We start from the raw sequence: 25086 nt of genomic DNA on the forward strand, positions 1-25086 counted from the left end.
AGGACGTGGCCTTAACCACCCGTGTTTAAGGGGGAGGTTAGGGCGGAAATCCCGCGCCCACTACTCTGCCCGTAACGGCAGAGTCCTTGAAGCAGCGCAGAAGCGGGGCCCCGAAGCGGCTCGAGACCCACGCGTCGGTTAGGGGCGTAGCCCGGCAAACGACCAGGGAAGGATCTACCCGGGAACAGGCGTTGCCGGCCCACGCCTGGGGGCTACTGTCGCACCAGTGGCACCCAGGGTACAACCACTGCATGACGCGTGGGCCACCTTGCTTGTTCCCCGGAAGGATCGCACCACGGGCAGCTCCGCACAAGCTGCCCAGCAGGGCTAGCATGGCTGCGGGGGTTGCCTCGTAGGGTAGCAAGAGGAATCCCGCCTGGGCGCTTCCCGGCAAAGTTACTTGCCGGGAAGGGTGTTCCCGGGCGCAGGCGCCCGTTGCAGCAGCGAGACCAAGCGGGCAGGACAGCGGCGCCACGTGGTTACTCGGCGGGCTCCCTATGCGTAGGGTTTTACACCTCAGGATGGCCCGAACTTGGGTAAAAAGTGTTCTCGTGTGCTTTGTGCTTTCGCGCCTCGCATTGGCCTCGCCGGCGATCGCCGGAGCGATCCCCGTCGCCCACTGCCGAACCAAAAAGGGGGGTGCCAATGCATCCCCGGTGTCTGAGCCCCATGCTACGACATCCGCTGATACCGAGGACCCTGATTTGGAGGATTTCATGCCGATCCCCCATGCCGGCCCTCGCCGTACCGAATGTAAGGGTCTCTGATATTCTTTTGTAATCCTTTCAATATCTGTTAGCAAAGTATTCATACTTGCTTTATCCCGGAAGCAGCCGATTCGGGCGAGCCCGCCGCTGAGGCATCGGACGCAGCCGCCGCTACCGCGCCAACCCGCGAGAGACGCGCGGTCACGAAGAAACGCGCTGTCGACAAGGATCTTTCGCAGAACGTGAAGCGGAACGAGACTGCGGCGCGTGGTCCTAAGCCCAAGCCCCTGATCATCGGGTAAGGCCCTTATCACCTCAACCTCTGGTGTCGGTTTCCTTCTTTATAATTATGCAAGAGACTAAGTTTTTTACTTCTGCAGGGAGGCTTTAACGGCCACGCAAGCTCGAACGTGTATTGCGTCCGAGATCCCGGCGCCTCCCTCTTCCCGCGTCGAGGTTTCAAACCTGGCCGCGGTGAAACTGAGACCGCCGCGGATCCGACATCCCCCGCCCGGGATGTTGGCCCAAGCGCTGACGCCACGGTCGTCGGCCAGACCGAGACTCCTGTGGCCGGGATCTCGGCAACCGAGGCTACTACCGAAGCTGCCCCTACCTCGGACGCAGTCGAGACGCCGATGAGCCACCAGCCTCGGAGACACCGCAACAGCCGGTGGCGGGTCCTCAAGAACCCCAAGGGCCACAGCCGACTCCGCCGCCACCCCGTCTCCGTCACGGCCAGAGGACGCCCAACTTGCTGCCGCACGGGCCAAGAAGGCCAAAGGCCCCGCTGCTGCAGCAGGGTCGGTAGCTCCGGGCTCCGCTGGCCTGCGACTTTCCGGCAGGCCGCAGGAGGTTCCCCCTCGGACGACCAGCGGGCACAGCTGGGGGTCGTTGGGCCAGTCCGTCATGGACTGAAACAACGCCCATCACTACGAGGTGACCTCCAGCAGCTTGCAGTCGGCGCGGCAGAGCCCCTTGGTGGGACCACCACCGGCAGCGACTCTGGAGTCAATTTCGACCCGGATGTACCAAGCCAAGGGTGGCTTTGTTCGAGACCGGCTGAGCCACCGAGGTACGAATAACTTCTTAGAAAATTTTATCTCCTAAATTCAGCATAGTATCCATATTCCTAGTCCCCGAGGTTTAGGGCGAGTAGAAAATAGTCGGCCTGAAGCTTATCTCAAAGAACTTCAAACACCTATTCCCCGAGATTCAGGCCGGGTTTAGAATAGCCGACCTGAAGCTTAAAAGACCTCAAACACTTATTCCTCGAGATTCGGGCCGGGTTTAGAATAGCCGGCCTGAAGCTTAAAATACTTCAAACACTTATTCCCCGAGATTCAGGCCTTAGTTTCCTGCTGCAGTAGATTTAACTGTGAATCACTGTTTTGCAGCTATGCATGAATAAGCGCACCGCCATCTTCAAGACTTTGCTAGCGAAGTACAAGAAGTTGGAGGTGGAGCACAAGGCGCTTAAAGCTGAGCGTGAAAGCCAAGGTAAGTATATTTTACCAGAAAAGAATCTCTGTCCGAGTATCAATGTTCTACAAGGACTAACACTTGCTCTTGTTAACAGCCGGGGACAACGCCCAAGTAGCGGAGCTACTGAAGCGCGTCGGTGAAGTCCAAGGTAACACGTCATTCCTATCCCGGGTTCCATTCATATTAGATGTCAGTCTCTGTAATATATGTCTGTTAAACAGATGAGAAAACTCGGCTGGCCGAGCAGCATCGGGAAGAGGTGACCCGGCTGCAGGCGCAGATCGCGGCGCAGGCCGAGGCGCACCGAATCAAGGTGAACCAACTCACCTCGACCCTCTCTTCCCAGGCCGATAAGAAGATCCGCCTGGAAAGCGAGATAAACAAGGGCAAAGACCTAGCTGCCCAGCTTGAGACCCGCGCTACTGCCACCGAGTTGGAGGATGCCGAGAAGACCGCGCTATTCAAGGTCGTTCGGCGTGAACTCATCAAGATTGACAATATGCTGACTCAAATACCTCGTCCAATCACTTGTTTGAGTAGTAGCAATAATGTGCCAAGACTCACTGCTATTTTTCTGTCTCTGCCAGAGTTCTTCCCCACATCCCTCGAGCATGCCCAAGAGACGGTGAGGATCGCCTGTCGGAAGAGGGATCAGGCAGCAGCGGCGGGGGAGCCATGCGAGTACGACTTGGTGGACTACCTGGTGAGCATCGCGAGCTGGGTTAAACCACTCAAGTCGCTCGGTGTCAACATGCTGAACGCCGGCATCCAGGCCTTCCGCGCGCTGTGGCCGGGAGAAGAACCTCCTACGGAAATCCCGGATCTGGAGAAAAGTTTGCTGGAGACGGAGTCCCGGCTGAGCGACTGGCGGGAGTCGGCCGCGCGCATCGGTGCCGACGAGGCGTTGTCGTTCGTACTATCTTGGTACGACGGCATTAACCTCGACGTGCTGCAGTCGATGCGGGCCGACTCTCCCTACCTCACGGACTCGGAACTGGTCGCCAAACGCAAAGAGCGGGCTACTCCTTCATCCAGTATGCCGATGTGCATACGTTTGTGGAAGGCTCGGTATCCGATGCTGAAGCCGGGATGAGCGATGGAAGCGAAGAAGTAGCGGACGAAGAAGCTACTGTGGAGTCGGCCTCCACCGTGGCGGATGCACCGAGTTCCGGCGGCAACAATCCTTCTGTATCTTCCTAATTTATTTAGAAAAAACTTTAGAAATATTAGATTCCTGGAATGCCGGGTGCATATGTAATGCGGAATACTTCTGTTTACCAAGTACCATGCTCTTAATTTAATTAAGTCTTTTGTTTATCGAATTACCGACCGAGTTCCCGAGTTCATTTTTTCTTTTAGTGAAATTGTACAACTTTGGTTCTTTTGTCTGCCTTCAAGACGTTCGACGTATGAATCGCAAAGTAATAAAACCACTCTTTCAAAAAAATTAACTCGATCAATTCGCTCGGAAGAAACCGAGTTAAGAAAAAGCCGAGTTAAAAAGAACGTGCATCTCGGATCGCTTTATTGCTTGTCCCCGTTATCGCTTTTCATGTGTTCAGTTATTTTATACCCGTCTCTAGCTTGCCATGAAGCCGGGTTGCGGACAGCAGTGAAGTCATAGAGGGATGTTCAAAACCGACACATTACTAAACCGATATAAGAGTACGCAACTGAGCCATGCCGACATACAAAAGATAATTGTAGCACAGCACTTAAATGACTATGTGAGTCCCCGAGTTTCTTTTAAGAACCCAGTGGATAATTTCATTGTCTTAAAACATTCAACCATAAGGAGAAAATTATACAAATACTCAGCTCTCAAGTATAGAACGGACGGAGCAAGGCTACGTTCCATGGCCTCTTGGTCTCCTCACCTGACCGGTCCATCCTTTTCGCCTTGGGATCTTGTGCATCTATAAGATAGTACGAATCATTGTGGAGCGCTTTGCTCACAATGAAGGGTCCTTCCCATGCAGGTGATAGTTTGTGCATGCCGGTTGTGCGCTGCACAAGTCGGATGACAAGATCTCCTTCCCGAAACACTCACGGGCTGACCTTTCGGCTGTGATAACGCCTTAGGTGTTGTTGATAGATGGCCGACCGAGATAGAGTTAATTCCCGTGCTTCTTCGAGCAGGTCGACATCATTTTCTCGGGCCTCTTTTACCTCGGCCTCCGTATACATGGTTACTTGTGGAGAGTCATGTTCAATGTCGGCTGGTAAGACGGCTTCCGCCCCGTATACAAGGAAGAATAGCGTGTAGCCTGTAGAGCGATCGGGAGTCGTTCTGAGACTCCACATCACATCCGAGAGTTCATCCAGCCAGCATCCCAGAGTACGCTCCAATGGTTCGATTAGCCGGGGTTTTATGCCGGCTAAAACCATGTCGTTTGCTTTTTCCACTTGCCCATTGGATTGAGGATGTGCTACTGAAGCGACATCCAGCCGGATTTTCTTTTCAGCACAGAATCGTGCGAAAGGTCCCTCCGCGAAGTTCGTTCCATTATCCGTGATGATACTGTGCGGGTACCCATATCTCAAGTTGATATCCTTCTTTGTCTCCTTAGCTGCCTGAAAGGCCACACTTCCATGGGGATTGGTCATAGCCGGCAGGCCAATTTGTGCCGTCTAAGCCATCGCAACAGCTTCTTGTAACTTCTTCTTCTCGCCAGCGATGACCAGTGACTCGGCCAAAGCAGACCCGGCCGCCGCACATTCCTTTGAGCATTTGTAGTTGCCAGTGATAGTTATGGTACCATTTGGTCCCGGCATCTTCATCTTCAGATAACCAATGTGTGTACTAGCCATGAACTTGGCGAGTGACGGCCTACCAAGTAGTGGATGGTACGGACTTCTAAGGTCTACCACCTCGAACACTAGATTTTCGGTCCGACAGTTCTCCCTGTTGCCGAATAAGACGTCCACTCGGATCTTGCCTACCGGGGCACAACACACTCCCGGCACAATATCGTGAAAGTTAGTCCGGCTGGGCTCAAGCATGTTATCTGTAATGCCGAGCTTAAGCATCGTATCCCGGTACAGGATAGTGATGCTGCTCCCATTATCAATAAGAACCCGAGTGAACTTGACATTAATGTCGGGCCCAATGAGCGTCGGGTCGACCACCAGGGCATATCCACCAGGGTTGGGCATAACCTTGGATGGTCTGACCGGTTCCAATTGATCTCCTGCTCCGACCAATACATGAATTTTGGAACTGCCGGCAGCATTGACCTCCATCTCTCGCCTGCGCTGACTTTGCTTGTCAGTGGGCTCAGTAATGAAAATCATGTAGCTCTGGTGATGCTCCTTGTACTCGTTTCTCCCGGCATACCTTGGGATTTCTTGTCCCTCCACCTGGTTGACTGCATTGTTTGCTTGAGGGGGTCCTTGGATTTGCGCGTTCGCGCCTGTGAGGGGTGGAGTTGGGGGTAACCGACTTGCCTCGCCCTTCTCGGCCCGTTGCATCCAGCTGCATTGCCGCGTTGTGTGGTTCGCCGGCTTGTTGGGGTTAGTCGTGTGAAAACGACAAGGCTGATCCAACATCACCTCGAAAGTATACTTCGGCTTATCTTACCAGGGCTTCTTTTGTTCTCCCTTCTTGACCCACTGTTGATTTCCTGTTTTCTGACGCTCGCTAGAGCCGGCGTCAGGCTGGTCCTGAATTGCAGCGACATGGGCTGGCCTATCCGGTAATCCGGCCTGTCATCCCTTCTCTTGTTGCGATGATCTTGATGACCATTCCTCCGGAATGCCCCAGCAGGATTGTATGTCGGCTGCTCCCTTTGTGGTTCTGCCGGCATCAGCGATGGCTGAGTCGGATCGCCAAGCGCGTACATGTCGACGATCCTGATCATTTCAGATAGAGTGTTCGGCATCTTTCTTTGCAGCTTCTGCCACAGCATGTTGTCGTGCCGACATCCCTGGGCAAACCACGCTATGGCTTGCGATTCCACTATCCCTTCACAGGAATTACGAAGATTGTTCCATCTTGTCAGGTAATCCCGGTCAGTCTCGTTGTCTCTTTGCTTGCACATGGACAACTGTTGAGGACGATTCGGCCTCTTGTAAGTGCTAGTGAAATTGCTGACAAATGCTTCCTCAAAGTCTATCCAGCAATTGATGCTGCTTTCCGGCAAATTGTTCAACCATATCCTTGCCGGTCCCACGAGCATCTGGGGTACATAACGTACTGCCCATCTGCGATTGCCGCCTGCCACGCTTACTGCTGTGACATAGTCTTCCAGCCAATCTTCCGGCTTAGTACTGTCGTCATACGTTCTTGTACCCCTGGGCAGTTGGAAACCCGGGGCTGGTCTCTCCCTCATGATCCGATGCGCGAAGCAACGCGGTCCCGGAAGGCCTTGCTCTTCCAGAAGCTCGGACAGATAAATTCTGTCAAGCCGATGTCGAGCATCCAGGGGCGATACCTGCCTGTTCCCAATTCAGCCTCCGAGCGGGCCGAGATTGTCGCGCTCTCGCCTGATATAACCCTCGTCAGCCGTGGCGGAGTATCCGTCATCGTAACGGTCATAACGGCGATCTTCAACTCGATACAGGGGGTTGCGCCCGACACCCTGCTGTCCCGCAGCGGTATTGGGTGCCGGACCCCGAGGTCGGTGCCCATGATCAAATGAGTAACACTCCTGCTGATCTCGGCGGTTGCCGCCGGGACGCAGACCACTTTGGTTGTCATCAACCCTTCTGACTATTTGTTTCTCGGCCAGGGCCGGGTCATAGCGTTCCAACTGCTTATCCCGACCAAAGTTAACGCTTTTGTCCCGTTTGCCACCAGGTGAGGATGCTTGCTTGTCAACCCGGCCACCAGCATCTGCCGCCGAGTGAATGACCTGAGATGCACCGGGTTTGCCGTGCATTCTCATGTATGTCTCATTCTGTTCGTTAGCTATTTGGAGCAGTTCTTTCACGTGCAGCTGCTGCTGCCGAAGTGCCTCTCCCGTAAGATTCGGCAACTCCTCAGCCGCAGCCTCGGCAGCCCTGAGATTTTTGACAAGGGTATTGTATTTCGGCTTCAGTGCCGAGGCAAAACTTTCCGACACAGCCAGCACACCCCTGCCATCTCTTGTCACCTCAGCATTCAAGTTCTTATCACGGTTACGCACCTCCCCAACTCTGCTAGGGTTAGTAAACGCAGTAGAACTGAGGCCATGAGCTTTGTTATACTCACAGAGCGAGATGTCGAGCTGTTGTCGGGCGTTGGCGACGTCGACAGCTTCCTTCAGCAGCTTCTGTCTCTCCAACTCCAACTCCGCCTGCAGCTGGGCCGGGTTAGCATTCGAAGCCACCGGCGCGGTCAGCCGCTCGATGGAGGCCTGGATCTGAGTTGGCTTCGGCGGCAGAGCCAATGTGCCGGCTTGAGCGGCGATGTTCTCCGGCTTCTCCAAAGGGAGCTTCGCCGTTTTGCCGGACTTGGTTGGGACCGCGCCACTTCCTACAGCATCCCTTCCCGCATCAGCGCCATGTGCCGTCACCATAACCTCCACACGGTCAGCAGGGCAGTCGACGTGCCGACCTCGAGCCGTGCAGATGGCGGGGGGATCTTCAGTCATCACCACCTGCTCTGGGTACCTGCAAGGGCTGTCAGTAGAAACATAGGCCTCATGCATGCCGAAATTGATGAAGCGGCCTACACTGGGAAACGGTGTGCCGTTGAAGCAGCCCGCGTTGTTGTCGATGAAGCCCAAAGAGCCGAATCTCTGGACCAAACCGGAGACCATGCGCTCTCTGATGACGAGGAAGCTTCCCGACTGGATCAAAACTCCAGCCAGCGCCGCTGCTGGCCCCACGGTGGGCACCAACTGTCGTGGTGGGGTCACCACAGATGCCATAGGATGGCTTAACTTTGGGCCGATGGACGTAGGAGGATCCGAATGAGGGAGGACGTGAAGGGAAACATGCACAAAACACACGAGCACACACAGATTTACCCAGGTTCGGAGCCCTCTTGTCGAGGTAAGACTCCTACTCTTACTTTGTTGTATCAGCCGAGATAGGCAAGCTCTACAATGGCGCTCCTTGAGCTGTATTCTTGAGGAAGAAGAAGAAGGGAAAACCCTAAATGCCTAAGTGCTCTCTCTCTAAGTGCTCTCTCTTTCTATCTATAGAGGGGTAAGATTCTATTTATAAGCCGCCCATGTCACACTGATATGTGGGCCGAGTTTAACGTCATCTTCCTTTCTCCCCACGGGCACGCGGGTTGGTTCCCTCCAGGCAATACCGTAGGGGACAAGACAACTTTACTTTTTCCTGCCAGTCTGCAACGGGCACAGCTATCCTCTGCCGGCTTCCGTCAGAGATTCTCTTTCGATGCTTCTCTAGCGTGGTCACCTGACACCGGTACGCAGGTGCTGACCGCTTTTCTGAGATGATGATGGCTTTACATTACTTCGCACCGCGTGATCAGGATAAAACCGTTGAGAGATCTCGGCGATAGCCGAGATCAAAGTGCTCATCCTTATACTGCAAACTTATAAAACAATATAGTTATGCCAGCATACGCTCGGGATGCCGGCTTAGTGTTAGTTTAACTTTACGATGCCGGCATACATAACTATGCCGGCTTTGTTTCCGTCATCTCGGTTAGAGTTGTGTCGCCATGACACTACCCGGGGTCATCCCCGACACGTGGAGAGGCCGAACAACACGTGAAATATTTTTTGAGAGGAAACTGGACCGTAAACATTTTTTTTTTGTGCAACTACTGGACCGTAAACATACGCTGAGATGTCTTTACCTGGGCAAAATTGTGGGTTCAGGATGGGGAGAGCAGCCCAAATGTTGATATGCTACACAGGCAATCATTTTTTAGGCCAGCTAACGGGCCAAGTTTCAGGCCTATTGGTGTAACTCCACCTTTAACGAAATCCAGTTTTCATTTTCATAGGTTACCTTGGGCCTCCGTAACTTGGTAGGAGTATGTTTTAGTATGTAAAGAGACTCTAATTGGGCCAGTTCGCTTCACTGATTTTTTTTTGAGAGCGAGGTTACTGAAATCCAATTCCCTTAAAATAACCTACGGAGAATCTAATCAGGACATCTGCTCAAAAAAAAAATTAATCAGGACAGTTTGGATCCTTTTGTTCATGTCATTAGAGAGGTTCAGTTTTTATCGAAGTCTTTTTCGTCCCGTAGTTTTCGTCATGAGAGTCGTAGCTTCAATCTGGATGCTCACAACCTTGCTCGAGGGGTCTTCTAGCCTAGATTTTGGGGGTCATGTGTGGTTTGGCCGGCCACCCGGGTTCTCTGTTCCTGTCCAGGTTAATCGATGAATAAAGCAAGTTTCTGTCCTAAATAAAAACTAATCAGGACAGGTGTCCGGCCAGCTATGTCTTCCCGAGCAGTGCGTGCAAGCCACATAATTATCTTCTTTTTGGATTAGACGACCAAATTTTCAGTCAGGAAGAACAGAAAGTGTACTGCAAATGTTACTAGGTTGCACGTATGTTGCTACAAGCCTACAGTTGATGAGACGCTGTGTGAAGGTGCTAAAGTGTACCATGTTTACAATTATACTGTCTGTACGCTATAGAACGCATATAGGTGGTGGGAGGTTGCAACCGGATCTTTGTGGTTGTATTTTTCAAGGCAGACTATAGGTGCAAACAATGAGACAAATTTGCTAATATTATCATGCATGGTACTCATGAATGCAAAAACTAGCAATAACGTTACTCTCTCCGTTCTGTTTTATAAGATGCATAACTTCTTGGTCATACATCTTTTTTGACCCGAACTATGGCGGGCCTCAGCCATGCACATTCTTGGTCATACATCTCCAGAACATACATGCAAAGAGTTGTTGAAAACTCATTATTGATAAGTTATATTTAATCAGCAAGGAAGGTTGCAGAACAGGGCGAAGTTGCCTTTTCTTGCTGACTATACTATTTGGAGGATAACATCAAGAGCATCCTTTTCCTAGAATTCCAAAAGCAGACAATAATGCTTGGATTGAGCTTTACTCCAAGCAAAACAAGATGGACCTGTGGGGGTCGCCAGGTCACATTCTCCAGCTAGGTCCATGCTTATAAACACTTATGTGTCAGACTGCTAGTGCGGTACTAGCTCGTGATCTTATAATGGATCACTTGATTACTCTCCCATTCCCAGGGTATATTTCTCCTCTCTAATCCAAGCCGCCAGCCATTCCTTCTTCCCAACGCTAGCCATCACAATCCCCTCCAATTACCCTCGTTGTCACTGGAGTACGTAGTGGCGGAGCCAACTGATAAGATCATTAGGTTCAGTACTGTTTTTGGTGCAATCTTCTATCGATGAACAATGCCAAAGACTAACTCACTGAAGCTTTGGTGAATTTTATTGGGCTATATCGAACCCAAATGCTTGCATAGCATCTCCTCCCTGCGCAAGAGTACGCCACAACCGAATGCCTTGTGATTGATCGCAGTGATAGATGCTCTCGCCGATCCCGCTATGGTGGCCCGGCCATGGGCCGTCTGTCGGCGGGTTCACTTCCGTCGAGGGAGTTGCAGACATTGGCCACGCTGTGGATAGCCGCAGACCACGGTGGCGCTCACCGCTCTCCTCCTATCGTGTCCAACAATGTTGATAGCTCGGTGCCCGAGTTGATGTCCCCAGTTGGTAGTCGCAGGAGCAATGTGGCGATGCAGCCGGTGTGGCTACTACGTGCGAGCATTTGTCCGGTTTCGATGTGGGCTTCTTGGTGGCACAGCACTGACGTGTTTTCAGAAGGATTTTCTATGCCAATTCGGTTGCCATGACCGAAACAACCAGCAACACAACTGCCTGCAATATGGTCTTCATTGGTTAGGTACTTGGGTCAAGCAATCCGTGATCTGTTATTCCTTGTTAGACCTGGCAGACAACACTCGTGTGTCAATGTGTCATCTCCTTCCTAAAGAGGCATTGTCTTGCAGTTTTGGAAGCTACGGGTGGTTCGGTCTTCACTAGTTAATTTGTCCAGACAGGCGCGTGAGCTCTAGGTGATAACCTTTGTTTTGCCTTGGCATAATGGCATGCTATAACAATGTTCTCACAACTAGCATGGTGGCCCACGCGAAATACGCGGGCTAGACCTGATGATCGTTGGTGTATTATTTTTTTTACGTGTGCCGATGATTTTTTCATTTTGTACCTTTTTTAATTTCCTGCCATACTGGTATATTCTCTCTGGTCGGGTTTATAAAACCTGCACGTTATTTTATAACGGACTTTGGCGAAACATTGCTTGATAATACGACGTTATCGCGACACAAAAGAGATATCGTTGTATCTGTATTGGAAAACTCAATAAATAGTATAACGTTTACATACCTATATTTTTTTGTATAATTGTTTATCAAAATTTGACAAAAAATTCAATGCAAGTGTTATAAGTCCGGATGGAGGGAGTATGATTCACTGATATTGGATTTTGTCCGATACATATCTATTCATCCTGATTTTAGTTCTAAAATCGAAGACATAAAACTTTTATACCTAAGGGCTTTCACGGCGTGCCAAAAGCCAAATTTCCCACATAGGTCTAAAAGCCAAACTGCTTATTCTCTGGTGAAGCCAAATTTGATGCTAAATTTTAGTTTACCTGTAGTGCAGATAATGCCAGACCTGCACGTAGATGGGACCCGCAAAAGAATGAATGAATTACTCATTTCTCTTATCTTTTCTTTTCCCCAACCTCACTTTCCCATCAAATTCTCAGACCCCAACTCCGTCAGCGCCCCACTTCACCACCTCCGCTCGCGGCCCTGCACCTCCCCCGCTCCTCCGCCGCGCGCCCTCTGCACCACCTCCGCCCCTCCTGCGCACGCCCTGCACCGCCTCCGCTAGTGCCCCTACGCCGCGCTTGCCCAACAGCGCCTCCGCCCCTCCGCGCGCACCCCTGAACTGCCTCCCCCGTGTCCAGCGGCAATGTAGAGGCTCTAAGTGATATAATTCCGTACGTAAATTGTGAAATCCCTCCCGTGAGCCTCTCATTCCCCAAATCCCCTAGGTGGCCAGGCCACAGTCCCCACAGTACTCCCACCCTTGCTCTGCTTGGCCTCTCCCGCCACTGCTTCCTACTGTTACTTTGGAATCAGTGTTTCTTTTTAGAGGTTCAGCCGAACGTAACATCAAAAGACTGTTACTTTGGACTTGGTGTTTCTTTTTAGAGGTTCAGCTGAACATAACATCAAAAGAACGATTTGTAGGACTCGTAGATCTATTTAACAGCTGAAAATAATTAGGTTGATGTGGATCAACGTGAAGGCTCCCCAGTACCCCTCGTATTGCTTGTAGAACTCATAGATCTCATATCTAACGGCTGAAATAATTGGGGCGACCCGTGCAAATTGCGCGGTTAGACTTGTATAATTTTTTTTATTTCTTATATATTTTACTTAACCAAAATATGTATAGCTTTTTCATTTGTTTTTCGTGAAGACAAATCTTGCGAACTGATAAGATGGAATATTCTGCATCATTAGATTGATTCAATAACATATTATATTATAGATTAGGTTGTCATTATATCTTTTAGCACCAGATTTGTATTTTATTAACATTATCTGCAATATAAAAGTGTTTTTTTTACCTTGAATAAGGAATTGATGTGTTTGATACAATTTATTCTGTGCGATATTATTTTGTCTAATCCACTTGGAAATGGTGCTATAGCTGGGACATTTCGTGTTGTGTCGTAATTTGTGGAGCGGGAAACAAGGCAGCAGTACTAACTTGAAAATATGTATCCAATGGAAATAGGTGAAAGAAACCACATAAAAACTATGCTTAAAGGTTTCCAAATAATCCCCGATTAAAAGCACATTATATTGGAGAGATGATGTTTACATAGTAACATGTCAAATTTTAAGTTCAAGTCAAATTCATTTGAAGTTATGTAAACGCAATGAATACCGTAAACGGTAAAATAAATTTATGCTGATTTTTCTTACATAACGCATTATTTTGTGTTTGAACTTGAAATTTTGCATGTTTAAATAATATCTGTCACCCTCCTATTTTTGCGCACAATCCGTCAGCCTCCTAACATACTATGCTTTTTTGTTGAGATTTTCTTTAAAGTTTCCACCGAATTTTGATCATTACTTAATATGTTTACTTGTTAATAATATCTAAACGTATAATTAGACTTAGTTTGTGGTTGCTAAAGTTGTGCAATGAAAAACTGGGCATGAAAGCAAAAAAAAATATAATTAGATTATTTTATCATTTGCAATGAAAAACTGGGCATGAAAGCAAAAAAAAATATAATTAGATTATTTTATCATTTGCAATGAAAAACTGGGCATGAAAGCAAAAAAAATTGGGCATGAAAAACGTATAATTAGATTATTTTATCATTTGCAATGAAAAACTGGGCATGAAAGAAAAAAAATGGTTACCTAAATAGACAAAAGCTGGTCGAACTATCGCGATCCATGGCAATGTAAAGGGGAAATATCCAGTAAAAACTTCCATCTGGTGAAAACCTGAAAACTCTTGCTGTGAACCATTGGACCGAGAATGTATGGCTCAGATTAAAGGTGGGAAAGAAACCAGTCACTTAAACGTACATTTGCGAAAAAAAAGTAATGGTTACGTGAAATAGACAAAAACTAGTCGAACTATCATGATCCACGGCAATGTAAAAACGCAGACCTTACCCCTCCTGCCGTTAGAAAGCTTAATTTCTTCATCCCTAAAAAATCTTTTTTTTCAGGATCATCCCTAAAAAATCTTGCTCACCTGTAAGCACGCACCAGACGCATCCAGAAAAATGGCTGGCAATCTTTGCACTATTACGCCACCGCGTCTGAAGCAATCTCAAATCTGTACCACAAACTTGTTTTAAGCTCTCATGCATGCACGAGCCGTGGAACCAGTCAACATATATTGTCACACGCCAGCAAAATATCTGACCGTCCCCGCCGCGCGTGTCCGTGCACCGCAATCTAGTACTTAGATATGGTAGGTGTCAAACAGAACAAAAGAATCATGCACCATCATCTTACTCATCCTTTGCTCAGGGGATCTCTCCCTTTCGCCTTTCCATAAATGGGGATGGCTAGTGGTGCGCGCGCATTTTTTGGCATGAAAAATGTGTCCCGAGTGGTCTCAGATTTCTCGTAAAGGGAAGTGAAGCATAGATGCTTGATCTGTTTTGTTGTCTACTGCATGCAAATCCACGAAGCAAATCCCTCTGCGTCTCTCAATAAACAACACATAAGCAAATTCCTACACGTCACTTAACAAACAGACATAAACAAAACAAATAGCTAAAAAACCCATACCGCAATCTCCTTCTCTGGTCTATCAGATCTCCCTTTTCTTTCGTTCTATCTAGGAGAACTCCGTACATCTACCGGATTTACTTCGTCCAAACTCACGATTAACATCTATAAAAATCCAAAACGTCAACTCTTAACAAATCTAAAAGTAACTCTAGGCATCACATGAACTCATCAAAGTAACTCACACATGCAAAACTACATCCAGCAAATCTAAAAGTAACTCTTAACATTTGAACTAGATCCAGCAAAACTCAGGAAAGTAGCTCTTAACAACATCACAAATTCACAACTCTACGCATCTTGTGAACTTAGGAAAGTAACTCACACATGCAAAACTAAATCCACCAAATCTAAAAGTAACTCTTAACTCTACTGAACTCATGAAAGTAACTCACATGTTAAAGCTACATCCGGCAAAATCTAAAAGTAACTCTAACCTGGAATTTACATCCGAAGAAATAAGATGGTCTCTTTGTGGAAGAAATTCCTAACTCAAAGCTGTCACTAAGGCTAGAGGAGCAGAGTGCAGCAGCCTCGATGTCGTGGGAGAAGCTGGAGGGGTCGAGCACCGTCAGATTCGGGAACGAAGGGGTGCAGGCCGGTGAACCCGTTGGAGGAGACGTTCAGCACCTCGATCGCCAGGAAAAAGGACTCACCGTTGCCGGTGCAGGAGCTCGCAGGGACGAACTCGCCGGAGGGCCTTGGTTCGCGGAGGGAAGCGGCGGCTGCGGCAGCAGGCCAGCGGCTCACGCGGAGGAGGGAAGGGGCGGAGGCGGCGGCTCACGTGGAAGAGGGAGGTGGCGGTGGAGGCCCTCGCAGGATGGAGGCAGAGGGCCGGTGGGTGCGCCGATGTGGACTGTGGAGCACAACAGGCGAGACCGCGAGAAGGGATCCGTTCGTGAAAGAGAGAAACTCGTGGTGTGTGGCTGTGGGAGAAAGAGATAAGGAGCAGGGAGAGACTAAGAGAGATAAGGACGGAAGTAAAAACAGAAACGGACAAAAAAAATTGACAAGAGGAAACGTTCGGGAGGAAATACAGCTGCTCGATTCGATCTGACGGAGGCTCCGCTCAGGACAAAAGAGTCCCACACACAAATAAGATTTTTAAAACCCCATAATACTGTCCTTGAACGGGTCAACACAGGTGTTGGATTACTGAGATGATACAAGTGATGATGCGTCCAGCAGTCAACTCATGCGACGTACGTCCACTCGATCCGGGCCGGGAGAGCCCAACGTGCCGCCACCTGTATAATTCCGCCCGTAGCGACCCCGGCCGGTGACGGTGTCGTGCCAACATCGCCGCGCACTAACCGGAAAAGCGGCTTTCGGAAACCTCAGATTGCCCCCCGATGTGGCGAGCCCCCGTTGGTTAGTCCGTCGCAAAGCCTGATGAAAGAACCACTCCTTTTTTCCTGCGCCCGGCCATGTACGTGCTTCACAGCTAATCCCTAGCTAGCCGGGCATCGATCGATCAGGCGAGAGAAAACGCGTATGTTTCACCAACTCCGGCTGCTTCCGAGAGCTTTTAAACCGGCCGCCCTACTGAAACCTCTCCTCTGTATTAACTTACTCAAGCTAGTCTGTACTTGTATATATATAAGTGTCTCCACTAGTTGACATTGTTGACAATGCAGGGTTCGGTCAGTTGATCGATCATCATAGACTGCTTCGCCACATTATTGTAGTATAGGCTAGCTTGTAGCTTGACAATGTACGCGGTGCGTGGCATGTGTTGGTAGGAAGTGTCTGTGCTATACTATACTGTACCGTGTGCAGTTTACTTGACGTATATACGTGTGAGTTGGTGATTAGTTAAGTTGATGCGTGCATGGAGCAACAAGGGCGGGAGATCAGCGGGATGATGAGCCTGTGCGGGCGGCGGGCGCGGGCGGAGACGCGGCACCCGGTGTACCGCGGCGTGCGGCTCCGCGCGGGGAAGTGGGTGTCGGAGATCCGGGAGCTGCGGAAGCCCAACAGGATCTGGCTCGGCACCTACCCGACGCCCGAGATGGCCGCGGCCGCCTACGACGCCGCCGCATTGGCGCTGCGCGGCGCGGGCACGGCGCTCAACTTCCCCGACGCGGCCAGGTCGCGCCCGGCGCCGCGGTCCGTGTCCGCCGACGACGTCCGCGCCGCGGCCGCGGAAGCCGCCGCCTCGTTCGCCGCCGTGGCCACCAGCGCCTGGACGACGACCACAGAACGGAGCAGCGACGACCAATACCATCGTCCCCATTGTAATCAGCTGCGTGGCGGTGGCGACGTGATGGGCGTGGTGGACGAGGACGACGTGTTCGAGATGCCGCGGCTGATGGCGAGCATGGCGGAAGGGCTCATGATCAGCCCGCCGGACGGCGGTGCCGTGGCGCCGTATTATGACGTGCTGCAGGTTGAAGACGAGGGCGACGCGGCAGCTGTGAGCTTGTGGGATCACGCATGATCGGTCACATGGGACCGGACGCCATGACCACCTGGTGGTGGAGTGGAGATGTGGGGACGTGATGTGGACGGAGGAATATATGTGTTGTCTTGTACTCCTATATATGTACGCTCTCTGTGATTGCACGCCCTGTACGTACGTAGCATGGATGTGAAATAGATGATGGGGACACGACGCGGATACAGACATATACAGTCACAGTGCCCCTGTCATTAAGGATCTTTTTTTTTTACTTTGATCGAGTATATGCGTGTTTGTACTGACAAAAAGAATCACTGCATCATACGGGGATCCCGGTTTTAGAAGATTGGACTAAACACAACCATCAACCCGTACCTGATGCTGATTCTTACGTGTCTCGCACCTTTACCATAACGTACACCTGTATAGCCAATACACATCTTGGTCGACCATCAGCTCATTCCTTTACAGCAATCTGACTTTATTGATAAAAGAAGGACAATACGACAAGTCGAAGATACTAGAACAGACATGAACACGATACGCAATAGAAGCAAATGGTGTCAAGGTCCTTTATAAACTTGTCACCTTGAGCTATGACCGTCGTCTTACCTCAACTTCCATCACATTGCCTAATTAAACCAAACAACTTGATAATTTTATTTTTATTTTTTTGCCGTGAGACAACCTGTTAGTTTTCTGGCGAACCATTGGCAGTCCTAGCTTTTGCAACCTGTGGCCTGAAGAGGCGGCTGGCCTCGGCAATATCGGGGGAAAGGGTGCGTGAGTTCAGAAAAGAGTGCTTGTAAGAGAACCCTTTTTTTTTGTGAATTGAGAGCTTTGTAAGAGAATAGATGTGGAAAATTGATACTTAGTTGTTTATAGTTAGGCATTTGATTGAAAATACAAGTAAAAAATCAATGTCTGTGGTTGACAGGAGTTCGATAGGGAATTAGCTTAAGATAAATAAGTTATTATGAACTAATGGCCACAATTCACTTCAAATTCTCACCACTCCTGTTATGAAAATGGTGTGGGCGGATTTCTAAACTCCACCGCCCAATCTCTCATAAAAAAACTCGCATTTCCACCAACCAAACAAATGATCTAATAGCACAAACCCATTCAACTCTCATTACTTCTCTGTAATTTCTCCTAACTAGACAAGCTCGTCTAAGAACGTGGTTGTGCCTATCCCGATCACATGACAAGCTCCACTTACATCATGTGCAAAACTGAACATTGATGCTAGTTTTCAGCGGCGGGAGCCAGGAACTAACTTAGAGCAGGGCTATTATAGTGTATGTGAATAAGAAATAGTAATTAAGGAGGGGAAACCCCATGCCAAACATCAAATTCTCACAATTTTCCAAAGAAAAAAAGTTCAAGCCACAGGGCGTGGCCCCCCTTGCCTCTTGTCTCCACCTATGCTAGTTTTGATGGTTGAATTGGGTACACACTAGCCTATCGCAAGCTAGCACATGACCTATTACACACTCGTCACCAAGCCGGACATAAATTCCATCGCAAGTCCACCTCTTGGCACCGGGTCTGTTAGGTCCTTGTCGCACGCTATAACAAATGCAAACTTTGTGTTTGTTAATAATAGTATCATGAATTGTAACAAGCCCATAATCCGTAAAAAGTTCTAGTCCTAGAACCCATCTGTACAGATATGAGTTGTTGGTTCTCCGTTCACTCTAGTGAGACTATTTCTTCTACTGCTAGGGAATGAATATCATGGTCTTTTGACTATAATTGAGTAGATTGATAAATCTTGAGCACATAAATAACAAAAACACATTTAAACAACTTACATATAGTAATCATTCAGTTTTAAGGCTGAGAAGTTGTCTATTTTTTAGTTAAGTATCCGTCGATGTGCTTGACCGTCGGATCTTAATCCAACGATAACACATTGGAGAAAAGAGAGAAGGATGGCACTCAAATTTTAATCCCAATGGCGCTGATAAGTTAATTGAAATTTAAGGCATATTGCTTAAAAATGAGGAGATGGAGAAATAACCACACCCATGATAATTTCATAGCGACGCGCGTAGCAATAAATATCAAAGACATTAAGGCCCTGCTCTTGGACCAACCAACCTGATCCAGAGAGAAAGCATCTTGCTATGATTTTATTTTCTTGCGGCGCACCTTCATATGAAATTAACATACTATTGTAATCACCGCGAAATCGTGTGCACGAGTACCGTACATGCAACAATCTCTAAACAAGAACGTTCGGTGGCCTTAATTAACATCTTCCACGAAGTAGATTCTGCGTTACCAACGCGGCGACTTATTACAGCTGTGCATGTGCAGTACAGTACATGCCATCGATCTCAGGGCGGCGTCGTCGATCGCCCTGTCCTGCTGTCCAGAACAATCTGAAGCCACGGCGAAGCTGGCCGCATTAAGAGCCGCCGCCCGCCGGCCGGCCGGCACACTACACCCTGCACGCCGTGCAAGTCATGAATTACTAAACTGAGCGCACCTCTGCACATGCAAACTTTCTTGACTTGTAATTACAGCTGTGCATGGTTACAGAGCCTCGTACGGACGTGGGTACGGTCCACTCTCGCAAAGCGACGAAGAAATTCTGCGTCGGGCAGGAGCTTTGTTTGTCTTAGCCTACCTTGCCTGCCTGCCCGCCCGGCCACCTGTACTGTTGTACAGTCACGTTGTTGAGCCGTGCGTCTGCCATCTGCATTGCACGGAAGGGCGATCGGAGGAGACAAGGAGTAGTAGCGACATGGATGGATGCAGCAGCGACGGGCATGCAAGCATCACTCATGATGATATTTCTGTTCCGTGCCCGTGCAAGCTCGACGTGGATTTGGCCGCTCGATTGGTGCCGCCGGTTCAGTTTGAGTCTTTGGAAACTGAATTTGGCATACAGCTAGAGTTTTTGGGCGATAGCGCTGCGAATTCGCCTCGTCCGGTAAAGACTGGGACGGGTGGTTTGTGTTTCCCAGTCGGACGAAGTCGAGCAATGCGCGGGGGCACAGCTGGAGCGCGAATCTCGGTATACTAAAACAGTCGAGGCAGTATATATTCCCTCCACGTACGCGTACTGGTCAACCACCCCCAGGGTTACGCGAGTGCCAAAATCTTGGGAGGGTGTCGAGCTCGACGAGATTTGCGAACGGGACATGGGAACCGCGCCGGAAGTTCGCCCCTCATAATCGCCGGAGCCACGAGCAATTAGCACGGCCACTGCACCAGATTAATTGTGCACAAGCGCATCAGTTTTGGCGGGTTTCCGACAAATGGTTCGAGATTTGCGTCCGTAGAACCTAATAGGTGCAAGCTTTTCGTGTCCGATCAAAGTCGCCGGTGAATGGTGATCATCTTCTACGGATTTGTCTCGGGACATCGTTGGACCTTTTTCCGGGCGAATGGGGCCAGGGCAGATCAACCTCTCTGTTCTGCTTCATCTGTCTCAGTTAAATTTTGTTTTCCTGGGCCAATCTCCGGATACAATTAACCACTTGTTCGCTACACACAATTGTTCAGGTCGAGTACCAATCCATTATCGGTGAGTAGTGCATTAGTACCATCGAGTAGTAGTAGTACAAGACAGCCACACCAATTATAGAAGTCAATTTATCGATCGGTCCTAGATTGTTCAGGTTCACGTACCAACGGCAACGTTTAGGTAGAGATAGGTGCGCATGGACCAAGAACTCATAATTCCTACTAGGCTCGTAGCCGTCCCCGGTGGGTGCGTGCGTTTTTGTGTGTCTGTGATCCGACCCCATCATCCCACTAACCGTCGCACGTTTACGATGGAACAAGCTTCGGTCGGCCGTATGTGTATATAACGCGCGGCCGCACGCAAATCCTTTCCCCGCCCGGCTAATGTAGCTCCCGGCCTATCTCCCAGAGACCCATTTTGCCTGCCACCTGCTGTAGCATCGCATCGAAACAAGCTTCAACTCGCCCAATTTTCTATACGCGCAGATCGATTTGCACGAACACCCGCGGAGGCCGAAGCTACCACGCAAGCGGCGCGCGCACGTAGCTAAGCACCGATCAGTAACGTACTTAACAGTTGCTAAACAGTAGCTAGGCACACCACACCAGCAAGCTCAGTGCTCCTCTGTTTCTCGCTTCGTACTCTGCTCAGAGTCAGATTTCCGTCCGAGGAGCTATAGCGAGTGGCGTTCGTGACGACGCAGCAATGGCTGTGGCCAGTATGCAGGCCGGTAAGCCGCTGAGGCTGAAGGATCTCCTCGCGCTGGACTGCGACTCGTGCAGCGCCGCGGGCTTCCGCTGCTACCCGCGCCGTCTCTGCGTCGCCCCGCCGGCGGCGCCGGCGCCAATGCGGCCTCTCTTCGAGCGATCGCCCTCCCGGCTGCGGCGGCGCCCCGTGCTGCTGCTGTCCCACCTCTCGCGCCGGCTCAGGAGCGGCTTCACGATCAGCTGGAGGCGCCGCTACGACGAGGAGGAGCCCGGAGCAGAGGCGCCGGCGCCCGTAGCCACCGTGAGCGGCAACGGCTGCTACAACAACACCAGCAGCTCCGACTCGGAGACGTCGTCGTCGTCGGCCGAGAGGAAATGTTCCGAGTCCGAAGACTTCTCCTCGGCCAGCTCGACGGAGAGCCCGCACGCCGGCGTGGTGGCAACCACCGGAGACAAGCACGAGGTAATTAATTTTGCGAGTACTCAGTGATTAATGGTGGTTCAACAATTGGTCGTTAATTCAGTTGGGGTCGCCGGCCGGCCGGCCTTAATTACTTGGTTCGATTTTCCCTCCTTGCTTAGTTCGTTGCGTCATTCGCGTAAGCTCTGGATTGCCATGAAACGCGGGAGGATAACCCGGACCACCCTACGTATTCAATTTCACAAAACCAAAGCACGTTGGCAGTATCCGCTATTACTGGCTACGTTCCGAGCTTTTGGACTCGCGTATGCATGCATGTACGCACGTATGAGTATCCAATGGAAGCTACTCCTGCGTTGATATGCGTAGGCCTCGACGTTGGTACACTGGTACTGTAGTATTCGTGCAGAAGCAGAGTAGTACTGTACAACCGGTGCTTCTCCAATTGCGACGAGTGATCGATGAGAAAGGAACGGTCTAGATCGTACAGTAACCAGCTAAATTTATGGCCTAGCTTGATTGTTTATCCTACCGTTGGCTTTTCTCCTATAGTACATGCATGATGGACTTGTTGTGGATCAGTACATAGGAGCAGCAGTGGAGCAAGTTTGTGGTAGTACAGTCACTTAATTACACGAATTGGGATGAGTACATTTGGGGCCTAAAATTATGCAGATGCGACGGGGTTGGGACATGGGAGTCATACGATTTTTACCTTGGCATCAAAACAGTTATGTGTGGTACCGCCACCACCCACCAGTGCACCTTTTCTCAAGACAAAGATATCCTTCACTGGTTTGGTCGTCTCAACTCTCAAGTACTGTTAGGTTGGCGAAAAATGCATGAAACGGTAGGCACTCCAGGTCCGTACGTGTTTCGAGAGCTCGCTCGCCCTGTCCGGCCTGTTATTCCTGTTTACTCGCCCTGCATGCCGGAGGTACCAGCAGTCGCGTGCCTTCGTAGGGTACGTACGTACGTAGCTGTGGTCACGGCGGGGGTCGGCAGCAGTGGTTGCAGAGCATAAATGTAGGAGGCCGAGGCGCGTAGTTAGTGCGGCTTGTCGGGAAGCGATCGAGTGAGCCCCCGGAGGGGAAAAAGGCCACTACAGTATTGTAGCTTCGGCTCGGACCGAGGGATGTTAGCCAGCGTGCACGTACTGCTCCGGCCTATCTCCTCTTTCCTCTTGCATTATTTAGCTGCACGCGCCTGTGGTGCGTACGTGCGTGTACCAACCACGTAGTAGTACAGTTTTATCGAGCCCTTCCCTTGGCTTGTCGTCGTGCGCAGTCTTTGGCATGTGCCGCGACCACATGGTTCAATGGCCGAATTAACTAGCAAGTGAGGCGCCGCGTGAGTCGATATGGTACTGTGTTTTTGCTTACGTTTCGTCTGCTCGGGTAAATGTTGAGATCGCCACCGGGGAAGCCGGACGCGCGCGTCGTTTTCGGCACGCTGCGTCAATGGTCCGTACGTCCCGGCCCCCCTCGATCTGGCCTTACCTGATGAATACGACCATCGCCACGTGACACCTTAATTAGCTTAACACTGGCCAGATAATTACGCATGAATGAAGTGATAGTGTACTAACCAACTGGCCGCGCTGGGGTGCGATATTGCAGGGGATGAAGAGGCGATCCAAGGGGGTCGGGTTCGGCTCGGAGGCGGACGACAAGGAGCAGCTCAGCCCGGTGGCCGTCATGGACTTCCCGTTCGACGACGCCGTGGAGGAAGAAGGGAGCGACGACGCCGGCAGCAGCGGGAGCTGGCCTTGTTTCAGCGACAGCCTCGCGCAGCTCCACCAGAGTAAGTCACGTTAAACCACAAGGGGATTAATTAGCCAAGCGGGGTCAACTCGGTTTCTGTCTTTTTGTTCGGACACCACGCGCACGACACGGACAATACAAAAAGCTCGCCGGATTCCGGATCATTGTACTGCTCATGTGCCCGTCCGGGCGGAAAAAGGCAAAAGGGGCGGATCGATTAAAGATCCGATAGACGGGACCCGCGGGGTCAGCATCTGTCGGGCAAAGGCAACCAAGGAGTAGTAATTTCCGGTTTAGAATTGACCGTACTTTGACTCTTGCCATTATTGACGATCGAATCGATTATTGACCAACTCGTTTGATCGTTTCCCTTTGCCGTGGAGCAGGGCGAAACATACGGCTGCAGTACAAGATCCGACGGCTCGGGGCCATCGCCGAGCTCGGCGCCGCCGCGGATCTTGACGCGCGCTTCGCCGCATCGGACGACGACACTGTTAACCTCGGCAGCGTCGACCCGACACAACAGCGCCGGTGCTGCTCCGACGACGTGGCGACAGCCGCACCAGCACCACCATGTTGCCGTAGCGTCAACGAATGCAAAGACCAGGACGAGCTGCACAGCCTCCTCGAGCTACTAACGGGCACCGTCTCGGTTGCCTGCGGCGTGGACAGCGTCTCCGAGCGGCTCCTCCTCGACTTGTTCGCCGAGACAAGGAAGCCGCCTAGCACGTCGAACAACGACGACGAAGCTGCGGTGAGACTAGCCAAGAGCTGGCTGGAAGGCACGGGGGCCAGGTGGGGCCTGAAGGAGGCGCTGTGCCGCCGGGAGGACCTCGTGGCGGAGATGGAGGGGTGGTCGGCGCGCGTCGACGGCGATGAGAGAGAGGGACGCGAGGTGGGCGTGGTGGTCGCCGGCTTCCTGGTTGACGAGCTGGTGCTTGAGCTGGTCAGGGATCTGCGGCTGCTCGTGTAGGGTTAATTATGTTGAAGGGAGGTCTTAAGCATGTTAATTACGTTTTCGGTGCCAACGTGAGTGTAAACATGCCAGGAAGAAAGGAAACTCGCTTAGGTTAGATATGGTTCAAGTACATTTTGGGCGCTGTAAATGGAAAAAAGTTGCTTTAATCGTTTTTTAGGCGAAGTAGCTTTAACTCTTTGGTGTGATCATGCAAGAGCCCATCCATCTACGGTTAAGCCCTATTGCAAGTCTGGCCCACTGAAATGGAGGTAAGCACAGCCCATTATCTATGCTGTTTGATCCACTATCCATATCCGGCCTACTCAATCACAGATAATGATATATTTTTTCCTAACAAAAGTTAGTGATTTCTTCTCTACAAGTCATATGGATCGAAAGAAGTAAAAAAAGTAGTAATAGTTTATTTTCTATCAACAACAAAATAATAGTAATTTCTTACTCCCATTTTCAGTTTGTGATTTCTTTCTAGGTTCCTCTAACAAACTTGATTGTTTGACTTGAAAAAGCATATCTAGTTATGGTGAAATTTTAGAAGAATTTTGTATTCCAGTTCTTGATTTTCCTCCTAAAGAGCTAGTTTGGTTTGTAGAATTGTAATATGCTTATGAATTTTTTTTATTGGGCATTTGCATTGAACTCTATCTATATTGTGTTCGGGCTGGCCATTTAGATGTTTTTATTTGGGGAAAAAGTCGGTTCTAGACCCTAACTTTATTGGCAAAGTTTGGGTTGAACCCTAATCTCCCAATCCTTGAAATTCAGACCCAACTTATTAATCCTGATCAATCTCCACCCGTAGTTATTAAAATCATGATTGCTGATATGGCCGGAGTGCAGTCTCATGTGGGGATGCTGGGACTTGCCTTC

General features: G+C 50.1%; 2 protein-coding genes across 2 annotated transcripts; both read left to right on the plus strand.

Moving 5' to 3' along the window:
- Window positions 1-16040: 16040 nt before the first annotated feature.
- On the plus strand, window positions 16041-17301 carry LOC104584179 (ethylene-responsive transcription factor ERF024). The gene has a single exon (XM_010238337.3). It carries the CDS (start codon window positions 16299-16301, stop codon window positions 16905-16907), a length of 609 nt encoding a protein of 202 aa, XP_010236639.1. The 5' UTR covers window positions 16041-16298; the 3' UTR covers window positions 16908-17301.
- A 3425-nt stretch (window positions 17302-20726) lies between these two features.
- On the plus strand, window positions 20727-24391 carry LOC100846825. Its single transcript, XM_003571939.4, has 3 exons — window positions 20727-21519; window positions 23097-23280; window positions 23627-24391. The coding sequence occupies exons 1-3, from the start codon at window positions 21055-21057 to the stop codon at window positions 24211-24213; spliced, it is 1236 nt and encodes a 411-aa protein (XP_003571987.1). The 5' UTR covers window positions 20727-21054; the 3' UTR covers window positions 24214-24391.
- Window positions 24392-25086: the final 695 nt, after the last annotated feature.

The sequence above is a fragment of the Brachypodium distachyon genome, chromosome 3, assembly GCF_000005505.3.
Source record: "Brachypodium distachyon strain Bd21 chromosome 3, Brachypodium_distachyon_v3.0, whole genome shotgun sequence".
NCBI lineage: Eukaryota > Viridiplantae > Streptophyta > Magnoliopsida > Poales > Poaceae > Brachypodium > Brachypodium distachyon.

Bases quoted from the DNA above. Each gene is read 5' to 3' on its own strand.
- LOC100846825 (XM_003571939.4), top strand. From the start codon at position 21,055: ATGGCTGTGGCCAGTATGCAGGCCGGTAAGCCGCTGAGGCTGAAGGAT. The intron at 21,520-23,096 runs GTAATTAATTTT...GCGATATTGCAG, and splicing joins CCACCGGAGACAAGCACGAG to GGGATGAAGAGGCGATCCAA. The intron at 23,281-23,626 runs GTAAGTCACGTT...GCCGTGGAGCAG, and splicing joins CCTCGCGCAGCTCCACCAGA to GGCGAAACATACGGCTGCAG.
- LOC104584179 (XM_010238337.3), top strand. From the start codon at position 16,299: ATGGAGCAACAAGGGCGGGAGATCAGCGGGATGATGAGCCTGTGCGGG.